The sequence below is a fragment of the Sinohyriopsis cumingii genome, chromosome 8 (genome assembly GCF_028554795.1).
Source record: "Sinohyriopsis cumingii isolate HCF-2022 chromosome 8, ASM2855479v2, whole genome shotgun sequence".
In the NCBI taxonomy this organism is placed as follows: Eukaryota; Metazoa; Mollusca; class Bivalvia; order Unionida; family Unionidae; genus Sinohyriopsis; species Sinohyriopsis cumingii.
Window position 1 is genome coordinate 122348773 of NC_142968.1, and position 18368 is coordinate 122367140.

At 37.0% G+C, this 18368-nt stretch overlaps 1 protein-coding gene across 1 annotated transcript in view; it reads right to left on the reverse strand.

Moving 5' to 3' along the window:
- LOC149794546 (uncharacterized) overlaps positions 1–11919 on the reverse strand; it is a 90433-nt gene extending 78514 nt beyond the window's left edge. The window contains exons 1-3 of the mRNA XM_089968810.1: positions 11206–11919; positions 5877–5948; positions 1604–1727 (exon numbers count right to left, since the gene is read on the reverse strand). Coding sequence (XP_089824936.1) covers positions 1604–1727; positions 5877–5948; positions 11206–11352 — 343 coding nt within the window. The 5' untranslated portion in view covers positions 11353–11919. The remainder of the gene's footprint in view (positions 1–1603; positions 1728–5876; positions 5949–11205) is intronic.
- Between the last annotated feature and the right edge of the window lie 6449 nt (positions 11920–18368).

Sequence of the window (18368 nt, forward strand, 5' to 3'; positions counted from 1 at the left end):
CCTACACAGACAACCCAGTCTCTGGATTTGATCACACTAGTCTATTTTTTAATAATTTTCTGCTATTATTAAGTGATCACATTGGTTGTATTTTGATAATTATTCTGCTTTTATTCTGAAAGTCCATAATTTAAAGGCAATTACAGAAAGACTCAAACCATAATAGATGGCAGGTAAGACATGCCACTATCATGGTTATTCTCCACCAGCTTCAAAATGCTTGCACCCCATACACTTAGTCATGCCCATTGTGTTGATACCCAGTGTGTTGATACCCAGTGGTTATATAGAGTAAAATAATGGTATATACAGGAAAAATCTAACATAACTGAGTGCCAACATATTGTGAAGAGGACACTACGGAAAAGACAAAACAATTACATGAATGACCTTACAGTATGTAATAATAAATAATTACTTGACACAATTCATATATCAGGTGAAGTACTGAGATGAAGTGATGTACCATAGACCTTACAGACCAAATTACACTGACAGGGATATTGTAAGACCAAGATGGCCAAAAACAGTGAATTCTTTATCTGTGTTTGAAGTAAAGTGAGAGATATAGAGAAACATAGCTGGCATATACTTCCTTGTTTGAGAGAACGTGAAGGAATCACTCAAATGATGCAAAGATACAAGGAAACTCAATTTTGTGATATTTCAAAACAGAGTGTGCTTCTTTGCACAAGTGGAAGCAGTAACTATATATGGATGGGACTTGGCACCAATCCCTCTACACAAAGGAAGGTCACTCTTATTTGACTCCCGTATAGGTGAGCATATCACTTTTGCTAATTTTAGCACCTCTGCTGTGAGAAAAAAGGTTGGGAAGATTGGACTTCTGAGATATTGGCTGTACTCCCAAATGTAGTATATTTGTGTAACAAGAAGAACTTTGGACATTTTTTTTTTTTAAACATAGCTTTTAACAATTTTTCAGCCATATCGCTACGATGTCTGCAGTGTGGCAGTTTATAGTGATGTCTAGCACTGGGGCATCATGCCGCAGACATGTAGCACGATGTCCCACCCAGTCACATTATCCTGACACCAGGCCGACCAGTCCTAACACTAACGTCTGAGCGCCAAGCGAGGCAGCTGTTAGTACCATTTTTGTAAGCCTCTGGTATGACTCGGCTGGGGATCGAACCCACGACCTCCCACATCCAAGGCGGACGCCCTAACCACTAGGCCACCGGAGCAGTTGTAACAAGAAGAAAATAAACAGTTTACTTTCAAGGTCTTGATTGCTCTGGCAAATGTTTTAACAAACCATGTTTGTATAATTATTCTTACATTAACAGTTAACAGGTACATATATTATACAACAGATCCTAAAATAATTTTGAACCAAAAAGTAACTGCACTCAATCCAATTAAATTCAGATGTTTTAGAACATCTGGTGTCACCAAAGCTCAAAGCATGAAAACAGTTAGAAATTGTCCAGTCATGTAAAAAACAAACATGTAACTTCACATACTATTATCAACTGCAACCATCTGATTCAACATGACAAGGAGAATACAAAGCAAAAACTAATATTTCTATGAAATATTTTTCAGTGTGTTAGAGTTCCTGTTTAAAAAGAAAACATACCCATCCTTTTTTCAAAGCCTGTTCCTTGTTGAGCCAGTTTGACTGCATGTATGTAGCTGAAGCTGACATCATATCCCAAGATAGCACAATAAATAACCCGACCAAGGTAATCACGCATCTGTCCCTTTAAGTATGCAAAGAAATACATGTTACTTTGCAGCTTATTTGAAGCCTGTTAAATTTACATTACATTTTGAAGGACACTGTATCTTACTTTTCAAATTATATATTAACTCTATATTTGATGATTTTTTTACTTATATCTATGTATCATATCTAGCTCAACTAAGCTGACTTTCTTTAAAATTAGAGTTTTTTATTATTATTTTGTTATTATTCAACATTTCAATTTAAAAGTCTTTTCTCAGTTATCTAATACCTGGACCTTGGCAAGTTAATACGGTAACACGAGGTTAGATTTACTGATACCTCTTAGCTTTAAATTATAAAGGGCCTATTGTATGTTACAAATTTTCTTCACAACATTTGCACAGACAGCAAATACCTGACTTCAGACCCTAGACTATGAATAAAACTCTTCAAATATAAGATGACTATTTTGCTTGCTTAAAACTGAAGAAATCTGGGCGTAAGATCATGGTATTTATAATACTGTAGATCAATGAACTCAGAGAAGTTGTAAGAGTTATGTCTCTTTACAGCAGGTCAATGGTCACAAAGGAAAAGATAATCAACATTTGGGAGCAAATTCTGCAAACAGAAGCTAATATATGCAGAATTATATACATGTTTTGTAAAAATTTCTGTTTAATTTAAAATGGGACCAAATTTTCATCTATTTGCTGTATATAGATTCTTCTGATGTATTTAAATGAACTGACAATAATGTGATGTGATGTGATGTGATTTTGATTTTTAACGTAGCTTTAACAATTTTTCAGACATATCGCTATGATGTCTGCAATGTGGCAGTTTAATTGTGATGTCTAGCACTGGAGCATCATGCCACAGACATGTAGCATGATGTCCCACCCAGTCACATTATCCTGACACCGGGACGACCAGTCCTAACACTAACCTCTAAATGATGAGCGCCAAGCGAGGCAGCTGTTAGTACCATTTTTGTAAGTCTCTGGTATGACTCGGCAGGGGATCGAACCCACGACCTACCGCATCCAAGGCGGATGCTCTAACCACTAGGCCACCGGAGCGGTTCTGAGAATAATGAATTTTTAACCATGTGAGCGCATCCTAGGTTGGCCACCTTGATGTGTCCTTGAGAAAAGCATTTAGCTCCCATGTCTTCAGCATCTTATAACCAATAATGTATTGATAGTGCCTTTGAAAACCAGTCAAGTATCAATCATTCTTCATTGACCTCTTAGAGTTTGCAAAGGGATGTAACTCTTACACACCATTGTAGAATGTGTTGACTAGAATAACTACAGCGAAACATCCACAAACAGGACTCCTAATATTAAAGACATTTATGAGCCTGAATTTTTTTATTTTCTTAGCATATAGAACCTCTATACAATGACATTTTAGTGACTTCTATAGGCTAATTTCATTGCATTTTTCATTCCCTGCTATAGTAAAGTTAGTAACCACGCACTCCTCTTATTGTTACTCAGAAGGTTTTCATGCTGGAAGCACATGATGAAGAAATGTTGCTGTAATTCAAATATCAGTATAAACTTTATGAGGGGTATTTAAAATTTCTGAATATTCTGTCACAACTTTTCTGTTTCTTTAAGCCTGTCAAAAAATGTAACACTGATCAATAGACATAATAACGACAAAAAATAAAATCATCTGCAGCTGCACATGCAACACACTGGACAAACATACTCATGTGACATAACATAGGTAAATGACAGTCACCTTAAAAATGTATGAGAATAACAATTTTCCTATTGTGCAAAAAGCATACAATGAAATCCAGGCACTCTTTGGATACTGTACTACTGCTATCAAGGCTGAAGTTGACAAAGTTATTTATGTTATTCTCAACCATATCCAACAAATCTGAGGTGGATTCATCATTTTAAAGATGCATTTACAAAAGATGACCCATATTGTGGAAGATTGTCATCTGCGATTACTGAGTGGAAAAAGGCTGCTGAGAAGGGTACAATAGATAAACATGCTTGAAACACAGTAGAATATATTTCTATTATCACAGGCATTAATTCACCAGCTTTTTTATAATATAGTGAATAATCATTTGAGGCTCAGAAAGGTATGTTCAAGATGGCTGCCACATTTGTTGACAGCCAGTGAAAAACATAATCAGGTAAAAATCATCACCAAATGTGATGACCAATCAAAAACATACTCAGGTTAAAATCATCACCAAATATGATAAGAGTTACCTGAGACATCTGAATGAGATTGTGACAGATGATGAAACATGGATTTACTTCTCTGAACCTGAATCAAGAAAAAGTAACAAGCTTGGTTGAGAAAAAATAAACAGAGTTAACAAATCATTTAGTCTAATCAGACTGTCAATAAAGTTTAAACGCATTATTTTTCTATGCAGAAAGTCCAATCATCCAGTTACCTGGGTCTGACTCTGCTGGACTTCCAAGCCTCTTAAATTTTGTAAAAAGTTATGGAACACTACAGGACCACCCATCCAAGTACTCAAGGTATCCATGACGACACCTCACTGCATAAATCTGCCATTGTGACAGACTTCATGAAGGAGCACAGTATCCTAATTCTGCTACATCCTACATACAGCCCTGATTTAGCTCCAAGTGTTTTTTTTGCCTGAATCCCATTACCAAAGATTAACTGAGTGGCACATGATTTGAAATCTACCATGTCATCAAAAGTGCAGTTTTCTGGTGTATGAACAACATACCAAAATGTGAATACAATATACCAAAATGTGAATACAAGATACCAAAATGTGAATACAATATACCAAAATGTGAATACAAGATACCAAAATGTGAATACAATATACCAAAATGTGAATACAACATACCAAAATGTGAATACAAATGGATGTTAATAATTGGACAATCAGACACAAAGTGTGTACAGGTGTATGGGGAGTAATCCAAAGAGGTACACTAATGTACTGTTCACTTATAAAGAATAGTACAGTGCACTAATATACAAAACTCTTGAATAACCCTTATATAATGACTAATTAACTTAATTACAATGGTCACATTCATAGGACCAAACTTTCAAGGTACAGTAAAGTGAACACCGTCAGTTGACATGAGAGAAAACTATTTATTAAAATTCAGTCTTATTCAATCATTATTGTCATGCACACTCAGGAAGGAACATTTTGCCACATACAGTTGCATATTTTCTTATTTTTATACTTTCATAAATTAACAAATACCATTACCTTACACTACACGTTCCAGCCTGGCTGACAAATGCTTTTCAAAGTTTTAGACACATTACAAAATAGTTACTGCCATTATGCTGACCACTGCAGATATATCAACCTATATGTAGATTTATCTAACTTTATCTGGTCAGTTCAACTGAACCGAGTCAACTGATATCTGACCCATGAATTAACACATGATGGTCAGTCATGTATCTGATATTGTTTAAATATACATAATATATGTTCAATATACAAGGCAGCAGATGTTCTGCTTGCTGTTTACAAACCTGAAACACATTTCTCAGCCAGATAAATGTATGCAACGTAAAGTAATGGATCCTTTTTTCGAAATTAAAAAAAAACATTAAAAAGAGAGTGTCACAAAAAATGGCAAACAATTTTCACCTCATCAATGTGATTTCAAGTCTAACTATTCCTACATTATTATATACTGTGTACTGGCAGTCACTATAACAAAATGTAAAATTTTATTTTCTAACCAATGTTGCCTCCATTCTTAACTTTTAAACTTTGATGCAAAATATGGTATCTTAAATATTCCACCTGAAATTGTGTTTTAAGTCACATTACACTAATACAAAAATGTTACAATACAGTAAAATTTTGATTATCCATCAGGGTGCGGCACTGAATTCCATGACAGATATGAGAATAGACAGATACTAGAATATGTACATTAAAAGTATTATAAAATAGACCGGATCATCAAAAAATCAAAATACCTACATCTGTACATGTACCTGTTTTTAATATATTGACGTACAATGCCCTGAAGGTTAATTTGGTGCTGGATAATCGAAGTTCTACAGTAATTTCAACACATGCAGTGTAATTCAACATTTGCAAGTGACACACAGACAAGTTGATTGTCATACGATGTCATGCTTTGTGACATGTGGGATATACAGCTGTACAAAGTACACTTACATGAGTCACATCAGGTTGGGAAAACTTCTGTCTAAGTATAGCCAACTCTTTCTTTATAGCAAGATCTTGTTCCTGAAAATATACAAGAAACACAATAAATAAACATATTTTCTTAAAATTATATGAAAAATCAGCATTTAAACATAACAAGTGCCTGTACTGCCAAGTAAAAGTCCATAATGATCATTTGTAATAACTAAGATGTACTCTGTTTGAATTTGCCTCAACAATTATAGACATGGATATGCATAAATATGGCCAATCCCTTATACCTTGTATTATTGAGTAAGGAAGCTTAAATAACATAGTAAATGTGCCAGCAATTAAAACTTCGAGTCAATAACTTATGGATACACAGGTGTTCTGTTCTGATAAGGATTAATACTACAAAAAGGAGTGTTTAGAAGGATTTATTGCCATGGGTCCGGTTGCACAATATACCCAAATACTCCCAAATACAGTCCAGAAACAAGCACGTGATAAATTTACAAATAAAGAGATTTTTAAATTCACTGCAAAGTTAAGTTCTGGGTTAAAATGAAATACATTAAAGTACTAAAGCAATTAGAAATTCTTTGTACTAAATGTAACAAACATGTCCAATTACCATTTGCTCGTAAATTATCTACAGAATATGGGCGACATACATGTCCCTAATTTGCATACTTAATTAGATTAATTACAGATATCTATATTCTAGAAGAATGTTCATTTTTATTTGTGGGCACATCTTCTACATTTAGATATTAGCTATTGGCCTTGAGTGAGTTCCCCCACCCATGGTTCTTTGTTCAAAACATTCAATATGTTCTTGTTCCCACCCTATGATATTTATGTGTTCTTTTCTTCAGTAAAAAATCAAAAAGGATGAGTCATTCTCTGAGGTTCCTGTATATACAGACCCCTTATTTCCTCCTCTCCCAATACCTGATAGCTTTATTCTATAAAACGAATAACTTGTTATATGTTTTGTACTATCACCCATTGACATATTTGTCTTTTTATAATTACATAAGATGATCCCTATTTCCAGTGATCATGGCCATCTGTTCTTGTTGTTGTCATAGGGTTTAATGCCATTTTTCAACATAAGATAGGCTATAAATGGCAGCCAGTATTAATGGTGGAGGACATTACGGATCACTGCCATCTCACCTCTGTCTGCGTGGGTTCGAGTCTCGGATTCGGCCAATGTGGGTATGTAAGAAAGCTTGCCAGTAGCTTCTCGTGTGTCAGTGGTTCTTTCCAGGGTTTTCCTGGGTTCTTCCTCCACCATTAATACTGGCTGCCATGTATGGTCTATTGTGTGCTGAAATGTGGTGTTAAACCCCACAACAACAACAACAAAAATTAATGGTTAAGGAAGAACCCGGGAAAACCCCAGTAAGAACCACCAACCCATGAGAAGCTACTGGCAAACTTTCTCACACAACCACATCAGCTGAATCCGAGACTTGAACCCATGCAGACAGAGGTGAGATGGCAGTGATCCGTAACAGTGAGCGCTTTAGACCACTCGGCCACTTGGGGCCTCTGGATCCATTCTTGTGTATGATTCACCACTTTTCGAGATTTCATGCAGATGATTTGAATCTGAATTCTTTACACCTAAATACTCGATCACTGCAAAGGATTTTAAATGGCTAAGCCATTCAGGTGCTTCAGTTACAGTAGTAACTCTCTTCCTGTAGCTCTCGTCATCTTTTAGCTTAGTGTCATAGCGATGAAGAGTTAATTTTTCTGTGGGTTGAGGGTCGATTGAAACATATGTTACCTTTTCTCCATTATCTTTTTCAGGCAAAAGTGACCATTTTTCATGAAAATGTTTCCTAATTTGTTGTCCTTGGTTATGATGAATACCTGGTTTACAGTGGCGCCTGAGTCTGAGTCCCATGGCCCACAGTCATTGCATTTTCCCCCTTCACTCAAGACTGCTCCAGTGGCCTAGTGGTTAAAGCATCCATCTCGGAAGTGAGAGGTCGTGGGTTCGATCCCCGGCCAAGTCATACCAAAGACTTACAAAAAATGGTACTAACAGCTGCCTTGCTTGGCGCTCAGCAATAAGAGGTTAGTGTTAGGACTGGTCAGCCTGATGTTAGAATAATGTGACTGGGTGGGACATCATGCTACATGTCTACGGCATGATGCCCCAGTGCTAGACATCACTATAAACTGCCACACTGCAGACATCGTAGCGATATGTCTAAAAAATTGTTAAAAAGCTATGTTAAAAATTCTAATCACACACCCTTCACTCTATTGATGCCTCACTATAACATGAACATTGATTTTGTGTCCCAAAGGTACTCTTTCTGCTGGCACATCTTCACTTAAAAGTGTTTCAAATAGTTCGTCATTTGCCAAGAACCTGTTTCCTGGATTTTCCTTAACTTGTTGGCCCTTGATACTCAGGGATAGAATTGCAAGGGACTAGTCTGTTTCTTTGGTAAAAGATATATCTGCTCCATAATCACTGCCTGCATCAGTTAAATCTTGAAGATTATCAAAGTAGTTCAATGATGACAGTGATATTAATGATACATTAGAGCAACACCTTTTGGGGATAAACTCCCTGTAAATGCCACTGAAGTGGAAGATGAAAGTCTGCGTTTGTGGCTAACACCACATTCAACAGTAATGTCATCCGTTGATGGATACACTAACATACGAACCACATGAATAACAGGTGCGAAGTGGTTAACCAGGTACCACATTCCCAGTCCCGGTGTTGGTATGTCTCCACTCTTGTACCAAAGGATTGCTAGCTGCCATCTGTTCTAAAAATCTCCAATGGTTGGAATTTGGTGTTCAACGTTTTGTAGGCAACATCATTTTTCCTGTTTGGATATAGGTATATCACTCTTATTTTCACGTCAACTGCATCTGCCAAAGCTATAATTGTCCATGCATAGGAGAATCTTCTGATGACGGCAGAGTCCAGACAAGATTGTGCGTAACTGCTAGAAAGCAATTGCATTTTAGGTCTCTGTGGATGCAACATGTATTGTTCCCATAAAGCAAGATAGAGACAGCATTGAAGATGCAGTCTCCATCACTGCTTGTCATCAGGGGGTTTCCAAGTATGTTGTCAATGTAATTGTCCATCACCTCAGCAGCGACTGGATCAACATCTGGCAAATAAGACATTGGCTCTTCTGGAATTTGTAATTTCACTTTGAACATTAGCTCTAACTGAACAGCCTCCTTTAGTTTTCTATGTTCTTTGATACAGCCGCCAAGACAGAAAAGAAAACCGCATTAAAATAGTCGATAAATTCTGGAATTAATGCAGATTTTGAGTTTGTTGAGTCATAGGTAATATGAAAATTAGGTCATGAATAAGGCACGTAGACAGGTAAAGCCAGCAAAGACAATTTAAAATGACAACAGTATCTTTGTTGTTTTCTTAAATACCTATTTGTACCAAACACTATAATGACTTATGTTAAATATTCAATAAAGCAGTTTGTCAAAACAATGGAATATCATCATTATTTGTAAAGAGTTTTATGTCATTTAAAACATCTGCAGAAAGTTCACTGTGAGTATATATTTTATATGTACATATGGTAAGTACTAGAAAAACTAAATGCACAAAGGTGGCGCACAGACATTATATATTTACAATACTGGAAAATATTTAAAGTTGATACATAATTAAGACTTTAAAATGTTTGATTTGTCTATATGTTGATTGTTAAAGTTCTTTTCTTAATTTATTTAAATATTTGCAAATGGGGAAATTACTTTTCTCTCCTTTTTTCGTATTGACCATAAAATGTCCTCGTGTAACATTCTAAACATATCTAATTAAATGTTGAGAGAATGAATAGGACATGCAAAGATATCAAATTTATATCAATAAAAACTTTTTACTGTTGATACAACACTTAAGGTATAGGAAAGTGAAGTGCTACTGTAATCAGACTGACACATATTATCTCGTGTTACAATCACAAGTAGCCGAGTACATACACGCTACCTCAGTTAGCATTGCAGTGCTGCAAAGACAGCTCAAATAATTTTCCACAACAAATATGTAAAATTTAAGTTGTCCCATGCTGTTTGTTTGGCAAAATCATCTTGCAAGAAAGCCTAACCAATATGCTCATTGAAAAGCCACGATGTTAACTCTAAAACTCTTGGGACGGGGCAGCATACATTTGTGGACTGATTTGTATATAAATCGTATATGTATCATATTTAGATGCAAAGAAAAGAAAATTAAGCTAAATCTATTACATCTTTTTATCTCTTTATCTTTTTTCATGTTAGTTCTATGTGTAAATGTCAAAAGTAAAGAATTAGAGAGATTTTAATCTCTTTTTTTCTTCACTTTATTTATATGTAAATATTAAAAGTGTTTTCATATTCTGTATCAATTTATTCATTTGTCATCTCTTTATACTTACACATCTTAAATTGTGGATTAAATTTTCTAAAAAATAATGTCATAATGTTTTAGTCAGACTTTACTTATTCTGATGTCTTTTCTCTAATAAATTCAAATTCTCACAAAAGAAATGGACCTATTTTCAAGTTTCGTTGGCCTACATTTCAGTTGGCTGGAAAGCGATGAAAGCCAGGAATACCGAAATTGGGTTAAGTTGAAATATTATTCTTTAACAAAATAAATAAAAATATATTATGTCTATTGGAACTGTAAGCAATGTTTTGTTTTGTTCAAGAAACATATTCCCCACATGAACCTACTTTTACATACTTTGGCATACCTCGACTACTGTCGCATTTCAACAAATTTAAATGTATGTCAACGGAACATGAAAATGCATCCATTTGCTAGTGTCAGATTTTGATTCCACCAGGATAAAAACAGCATAGTAAGTATATTAATTACATATAAATTGTGGAAGAGTGTTGATATGGCCTGCGAAGTGTGTGAGATATTCCTGAAACTTTGATTACTCATTCTGATGTCAACTGACATCAGAACACGCTATACAAGCCCATTATTTGGGAAGTAAGACATAGCACTAAAATAAAAATAACGTGCATGTCTGACATTGTAGGACTACCTGAGGATCTGCATCAATCGTCGCACCAGCTACAGCACAATCATTACTTTTTTCTAAATTCTATGCTGAACATTAACAACCTATACAAAAATGTTCTTACCTCTGCCGTTTATATTTAATTTTCTATTTTAAAGATACTACACAAAATAAAAATTAATAATTGTAGGGTAACAATGTTACTGATGCAGACCTCTATTGTAAATACTTGTGTAATATTACTGCAGCTAACTTAAGGCGACCCGAGTCCCACGTGATCTTTAGAAGTACAAAACAATTACTATGTCAGCTCTTACATGTTTTGTGTTAGGTTGATTCACAGAGACTATGAAATCTTGAAATCCTTTGGAAATCATTGACTTCTTCGGTGATGGAGAACCAACGAGGTTAGTTAGGATTCCCTCACCAATAAATTTTGAAAAGGAGGAAAGCGTGCTTTCCATTTTATACTACAGCGTTATTTTCTCCATCTTTGTATTCACGAACATGAAAATGATACAATATTATTATTTCAGTCTAGTAGTTGAATAAAAACGGAAGTTGATGGAGGCCATAGTTGTTTTTCTTGTTGAGAAAAGCTCTCCGTATCCGCTTCGAAGCACCCTCCGTTCATATGGCTAGTGCAAACAATTATCGAAACGGCTGCAGGCTGATTTCGAACGAGTCGGATTCGGATCGGTCTTATTCGGACCAAATTACGGGCTGGTTCAGGCCAAACACTGAGCTGATTCGGATGGACCCTGGTTTAAATGTGACATTTACGATTGGATTATGCCCAGGTACTTTGAGCAGTCAGTCTGATTAAAATCATATCTCCAATGTCCTACATGAATCAGATTGGTTCAGTTAAAAACTGCGTTTAAGGAAACAAAGCAAGATAATGACTCTGTTCTGTGTACAGATGAAATGAAATAATTTAAGACTATTTATCATGCACTTCCAATTTTATAGTTAAATATTTTGAAAGCAAGTTGTTCACTTTCGTGCAAAATTGAAATATTTCACTTTGTTTCATTGAGAAATAATACAGTTGCTAACACTGAAGAAAATCATGAAACAGTCAGCAGCAACATGGGATGCCGCTAGAGGGCAATGGTGATCAAGATTAACGTTTTCTCAAAATGTCAACCTCATTACACCCGGTACTTTCTCCGCTTTAATATGTAAAAAGACGACATTATTACATCCGAATGTATTCATGGTTGAAAGGTCAACTGTCTATATTTAGCGTATATGACACTGGGCCATTTCTACAACTTATTCAATACAACGTATGGTTTAACACGCACACACACACACACACACACACACACACACACATATATATATATATATATATATATATATATATATATATATATATATATATATATATATATATATACTATTTGGTAGTGACTTTAGTTTACCATACTGAACTGATTTATAAAATGTTTCCAAATATAATTTTCTTTTTTTTAAAAAAAATAATAATTTTTTTAACTTTATTGTAAACAATGAAATCGTTTTTGGCGGTGGGGGGATAAAAATAATCTAAATGCCATAGCTAATATATATATTGTTCTTGTTTCGGCTTGAAATTTACGAAGAAGTAAATTTAAGAGGTGAAAATCAACCATTTTATATTCTCTTACAGTGTTTGCGAAAACAGTAATAACTACTAAAATAAATCAGGTATGCGTGTTTCATTGTTCAGAATCAGGCAATATTCGTCTAGACTACTCTTAGTAATTAATTTATCCTGTATAATGGGACACACACACACACACACACACACACACACACACACACATCCTGTATAATGGCAAAATACATGATGGTGGAGGAATTATTAGAATTTGCAGTGAAATGAATGATTAATAGACGTCATTTATGTCATGACATCTTCAGAGTTAAAAATCATCGTTGAATCCCTGTATTACGACACAATTAAGCGTGTGCATCTCCAAATGGTAGAACCACGTTGGTAGAGAAGTAACGAGAGGAACTCTCTCATATGACGCTACTGTATTACTAAATGATGGGATTTCTCGCTATATGCAAAATTTAAATGGCATTGAAGATTTAAAAGGACTACTTGTAATGTATTAACTGAAAACAAGATGGATGGATACAATTCGCTATGTTTGTTTGGTTATTGTCGTGAATATGTCTCGTATGGTGATATTTTCTGCGGGCCTTTTGGCATAGTTCCAAATGATCGTTTATTATTATTATTATTATTATTATTATTTGTAGTCGTAGTATTGATGTTGGTATCATTATTATTATTGTTATTATTATTATTATTATTATTATTATTATCTCAAATTAGAATTGTTATTATTTATTACAAACATTATGAAGCAGTGCCGTTAAATAATAATGAAATTGATTGAATATAGACAGTTGATGTTACTATACAATATGGATTATGTACTGTTATGCCTTTAATGTCTTTTCTAGTTTACCAGTCTTTCTGCCTGTTTATCTTCTTGCCATCTCGGTTATTGTGATAATGTATTATTGTCAACAGGTAAAATGTGCTTAGTTATGTGATAGAAACTAAAGCTAGTAATTAACAAGGAGTAACAACTGCAAAATGTCGGTCAAGTTCATGTATGCAGAAATTGTTAGCATAATTCAGCGCGTTCCTAGTTGTCATAACTCTACGGTCTTAAGTAACATAAATGAGTGAAAACTAACCAGTTTTGTAAAATTCAGCAATTAATGTATTTCACTAGAATACAAAGTGAGCAATTAAAACTAATTTACAGCATGGTGAATTAAATCGCAAAAAGTCCTAAAAAGTTATATCTCAAGTCCAAAAGATAGAGTATTCCGAAAGAATTCCAGTGGTGTTCTGAATGAATTCCGATTTTTAATGTGATGCCGTGGCAGTAGCCACGAATGTGCTAATGAGCTGACAATCATGCTGTACCATAGTGATATAATCCGAAAATGTCCTTGAATAAGTTCACTATGGTCCCAAAATAGTACTTCAGTGTATTTTTGTGTGTGCTTCTGAACGACCAAAGATGTCCCCTCAAAGAAGTGCACACCGTCACCATCGTCGTTCTCCTGTCCAAAAAGGAAAAGGAAAAAGAAAAGGACAGTTTCGTCATCTGAAAAAAACGCTTAGCCAAGCATCGGCGTCACCCCCAGAAATGACACAGTCGTCCAAAGAAAAAGAGAAGCAACCAAAGGGGAGGATTCTTTGGCGATTGTGGAAAACACAACGTCGCCTTTTTGACTAAGCGATAGTCCAAACAAAGATAAAAGGGTGTGTGCCAAGTCATCGACGTCAGTGTATTTTTGGCATGTGCCCCGGAACCAACAAAGATGTCACCCACCAGAAGACATCCTTCTTCACCCCCCCCAAAAAAAAAAAGAAAGGGAAAGGACTGCCTCCTCGTTTAGTCAAACATGGAGACATGTTGTCCGTCCTGTGCAAAGTTTCTCCACCCATGAGAAAGAAAACTCATTCAAACAGCCTTCAAATGCGTCATTGATACCGTAAGCGGATGTTGTCTGAATGTCTTGAAACGCACGATACCTTTTTCTCCACATCAGAAAAATGCTGAGCCAAACATCGACACGTTCTTCGCCTAATGGTCGAAAAGAAAATTCCCATCTGTCAAAGAAAAAGATGTTGGTCCAACAAGGAGGATTTTTACCCCTGTTACCCGCATTTACCTCCCAGTTCTCATTTACCGAGATGTCCCAGATACAACACGAATTGCAATCGTTGGTGAATCTCAGCGATTTGTTAGAAACGAAAAAATCGCAAAGGTTCAGTCAACTGTTGAAACGATTGCAACTCTTTCACCAGAAAGCTTTAGACGAAACAGCTCAACCGACCCAGATGAAAAGTCCATTATCACCACTACCCCCAGTGACCACTACAGAAAAAGGAGGAGAAGAAGAGTTTCAATCTCCACCAGAGAAGGTACGCAACTTAACACACCACCAGAGAAAGTATGCAAGTTAAAAACACCACATATATCCAGATTTGGATGAAATAAAAAGATGATGGCTACCCCTTCTTCCACAGAAGAGGAAAGGAAGGTGAAGACAGATGTGAAACCAGAACCGATTACCCCTGTTCAGACATTCTCCTCCTCGACACCTATCGCTCGCCGAACTCGCAGAGCATTACAATCAAAGAAAAAACCACGCGAATAAAGAGTAGCATCAATGAAGAGTGGGTGACTTGTGAAAAAATGGAGAAGGTGTTAGCCAACGTTTACTACGACCCATCCCATTCTGCACGTTATGGAGGAGTCAGAAATTGTATCGTGCTGCCAAAACTGGAGTGTAAAGTGCCCGTTTACCTCAAGTGCAACGATGATTACAAGAAGACGCCACGTACACTTTACACAAACCCATTCGACGAAAATTTTCCAGAAGTCGCACCCGAGTGGAGGACATCGACCATCAGTGGCAAGCCGATTTAGTCGATGTCTCTCATTTGGCCACCTACAATCGTGGCTACAAATATTTGTTTTGTGTCACCGACGTCGTTTCCAAATTTGACTGGGTCGTGCCATTGACTTCCAAATCTAGCAGTGAAATATTGCGAGCCCTCAAACTGGCGTTAAAACAAAGCGGTCGTCACCCTCTTCGATGTTAAACCGAAAAAGGCACATAATTCGTGAACCAAGCTCTCCAAAAACAATTAAAGATTCGTGACATTCCTCTTTTCACCGCCGAGAATCCCGAAACCAAAGCCAGCTTCGTAGAACGTTTTCAACGCATCTTGAAAGAACCCATTTGGAAATATTTTAACATAGTCTCAAGTATATCGACGTCTACCGCACCTGGTCCAAGCGTACAACCAATCGTACCATCGGAGCATCGTATGTGCCCCCAAGAAGTGATTCCAGACAACGAAGTGACCGTTTCTGAGCACCTGTTTGGTACGTCCCTGACAGTGGCTATCCCCAAGAAAGGTGGAGTTTGGCAGTAGGAGTTTGGTTGCGCATTGGCAGAAACAAAAGCACTTTCGATAAAGGTTACTTATCCAACTGGACAACCGAATTGTTTCGTGTCACTGGACGAGTGCGTGTCCATCATCATGACGTATATAATTTGGAAGACATGAACGGGGAAGTGTTGAAAGGAACGTTTTACTTGCCGGAGTTAAAACACGTGACCAAAAAAGAAGACGAAGTGTACGACATCGAAAGTATTCTCAATCGAAGAACCCGAAAAGAGAGAAGACGATGTGTCAAAGAAGTCAAAGTACGTTGGAAAGGATGTTCTCCCAGTTTTGATTCTTGGATCGACGCTTCGCGAGAAATCGACTCTAAAACGAAGTGAATATAATGACGTTCAACATGGCCTCATCTGCCACTACCACCGTGACCACTCCTTCACTCAGTTCTTCAGTGCAAGATCTACAAAAGCAACCTTGGTGTGTGTGGTGTGGAGAACGTGTGCCTAAACCGCAAATCGTCTTTTCTGCCAAATCTGTGGGGTGTATTGTATCATCGGTGCAATTATTGCCAATAATAGTTTGCATCAAGGAGACAAACAACTGTGGACCATTATACTGTGCAGTTTCATAGGTTACCTTGTTTCTAATCTTTCTTCTGAAATACTCCTCAAACAGGTACAACGGGAGCCTTGCGTCCAGCGTCAGTTTCCCTCCCAGCAGTCACCACTCCAACTACAACAATCCTCTTTTAGACACTCCTCTCACTTCCAGTGACACCTCGGACAGCAGAACTCTGGAATAATGAACAACAACAAACAATTTTACTGAACGTTACCCAGTGACAGTTCCATGGAGTTGTTTCCCAAAAACACCTTGTGCTGTTACACGGCCAAATTACATCAGGCCATCTAGTTGGATCACGAAGCCCATTGAGAAGTGACTATGGTAGAAATGATTTACCCAACACAAATCCAAAACATCACTGAAACTCAAAACATTTTCTATGTCGAAATCCCGAACGAGCAAGTACAATAAAAGATGAATAAAATTGGGTTTTCAGGTGACACAAAGTCAGCAAGTAATCCGTTATTAAGCATCTATACAGTGGAATTTCCGGCAGGCTATTATTGTAGCGGTGAACATTTGGTGGACACGATTGCTGACAGGTTCAAGGCAGCGTTTGGCAAAGTCCTGAACAGAGCCAAAAAAAGTGTTAAGATTGAGTACTATAAAGTAGGTCGTCGCCTAATGATGAGATTTCAGGATAGGGAAATGTTGTCCATCAGGTTTAATGGTAGTTTGTTTGAAATTTTGGGTGGACATCCACAGATGGTAGCACATAATCTGAGCCCGAAAATCAACAGCAATGTGGATTTTTACAGGGCTTTTGGATCCCCTGTAAAACTGAACGAGGGAATCAATTTGATGTTTGTTTACTCCAATGAGTTGGAGTACAACGTGGTGGAACACACCTCCGTACCGTTACTGTGTGTAAGTTCTTTCAAAGAGGATTCTACCATGGCCACTGACGAGGAAAGTGGAAACACCTATAACGTTCACCGCGAATTTGTGCATCCTCACTATTTACCCATCAATAAGCCGTATTTTGACACTGTCAACATTGCTATAAAAGGAGATCTGGGACAACATATTCCATTCTCCTAAGGAAAGTCACGGTGAAACTCCATTTTCGAAAACGGTTCTCTAACGAGTTGTAAGTCATGTATCCAGTGTACCGATGCATCGCTCGACAGCGAGGACATGGTTTAGGAGATATGCTGAAATCGGCCTTTCGTTCGGTGTCCCCGGTTTCGAAACCAATGGTGACACAAACATTGCACGCTTTGAAAGATGCCACATTGACGCACGGCAAAGAAGTTCTCCAAAATGTCATAATCGACAAACAAAACCCCAAAGAAGCTTTCTTGTGAGCAGGCATAAATGCCTTGCTTCAAACGGGTAAAGAGACTTTGGGTCGGCGAGAGACTCCTATAAATGCCCTGGATGCTGAGAGTCAGACATACCTGCTTCCCTGACGCCACAGCAAGGACAAGGCAGAAAGAGACAACGAAGACACCCCACCAGAGGACTTCACACTGATAAAGCTAGAAAGACTAAGAAAAGAACTGCTTGAGACTTAGACATTTTTGATTATTAAAAAAGTCACAGAGAGAAAAAAGAAAGAAAATGATGCACCGAAAATTTTGCGCCTGTTTCAAGTCCGAACTGGATCTGTTTGCCATGCCATCCACCATGATGACGATGCAAGAATCCCAATGGGTCAAATTTCATCCCATATCCTCTTTTACGGCCTCAGCTCCCATCGAATTTGAAATCAAAGGACAGCCCGAAGATTACACCAATCTGAACAGTAGTTACATGTATTTGAAAGTCAAAGTGATCGATATGGATGGCAGCGATCTAGATACCGATGAGGCAGTAGCTCCCGTCAACAATTTCATGCATTCCTTGTTCAGCGAAGTTGATTTGTACTTTAATAACAAACTTGTCAGCAGCAGCATGGATACTAACCCTTATCGA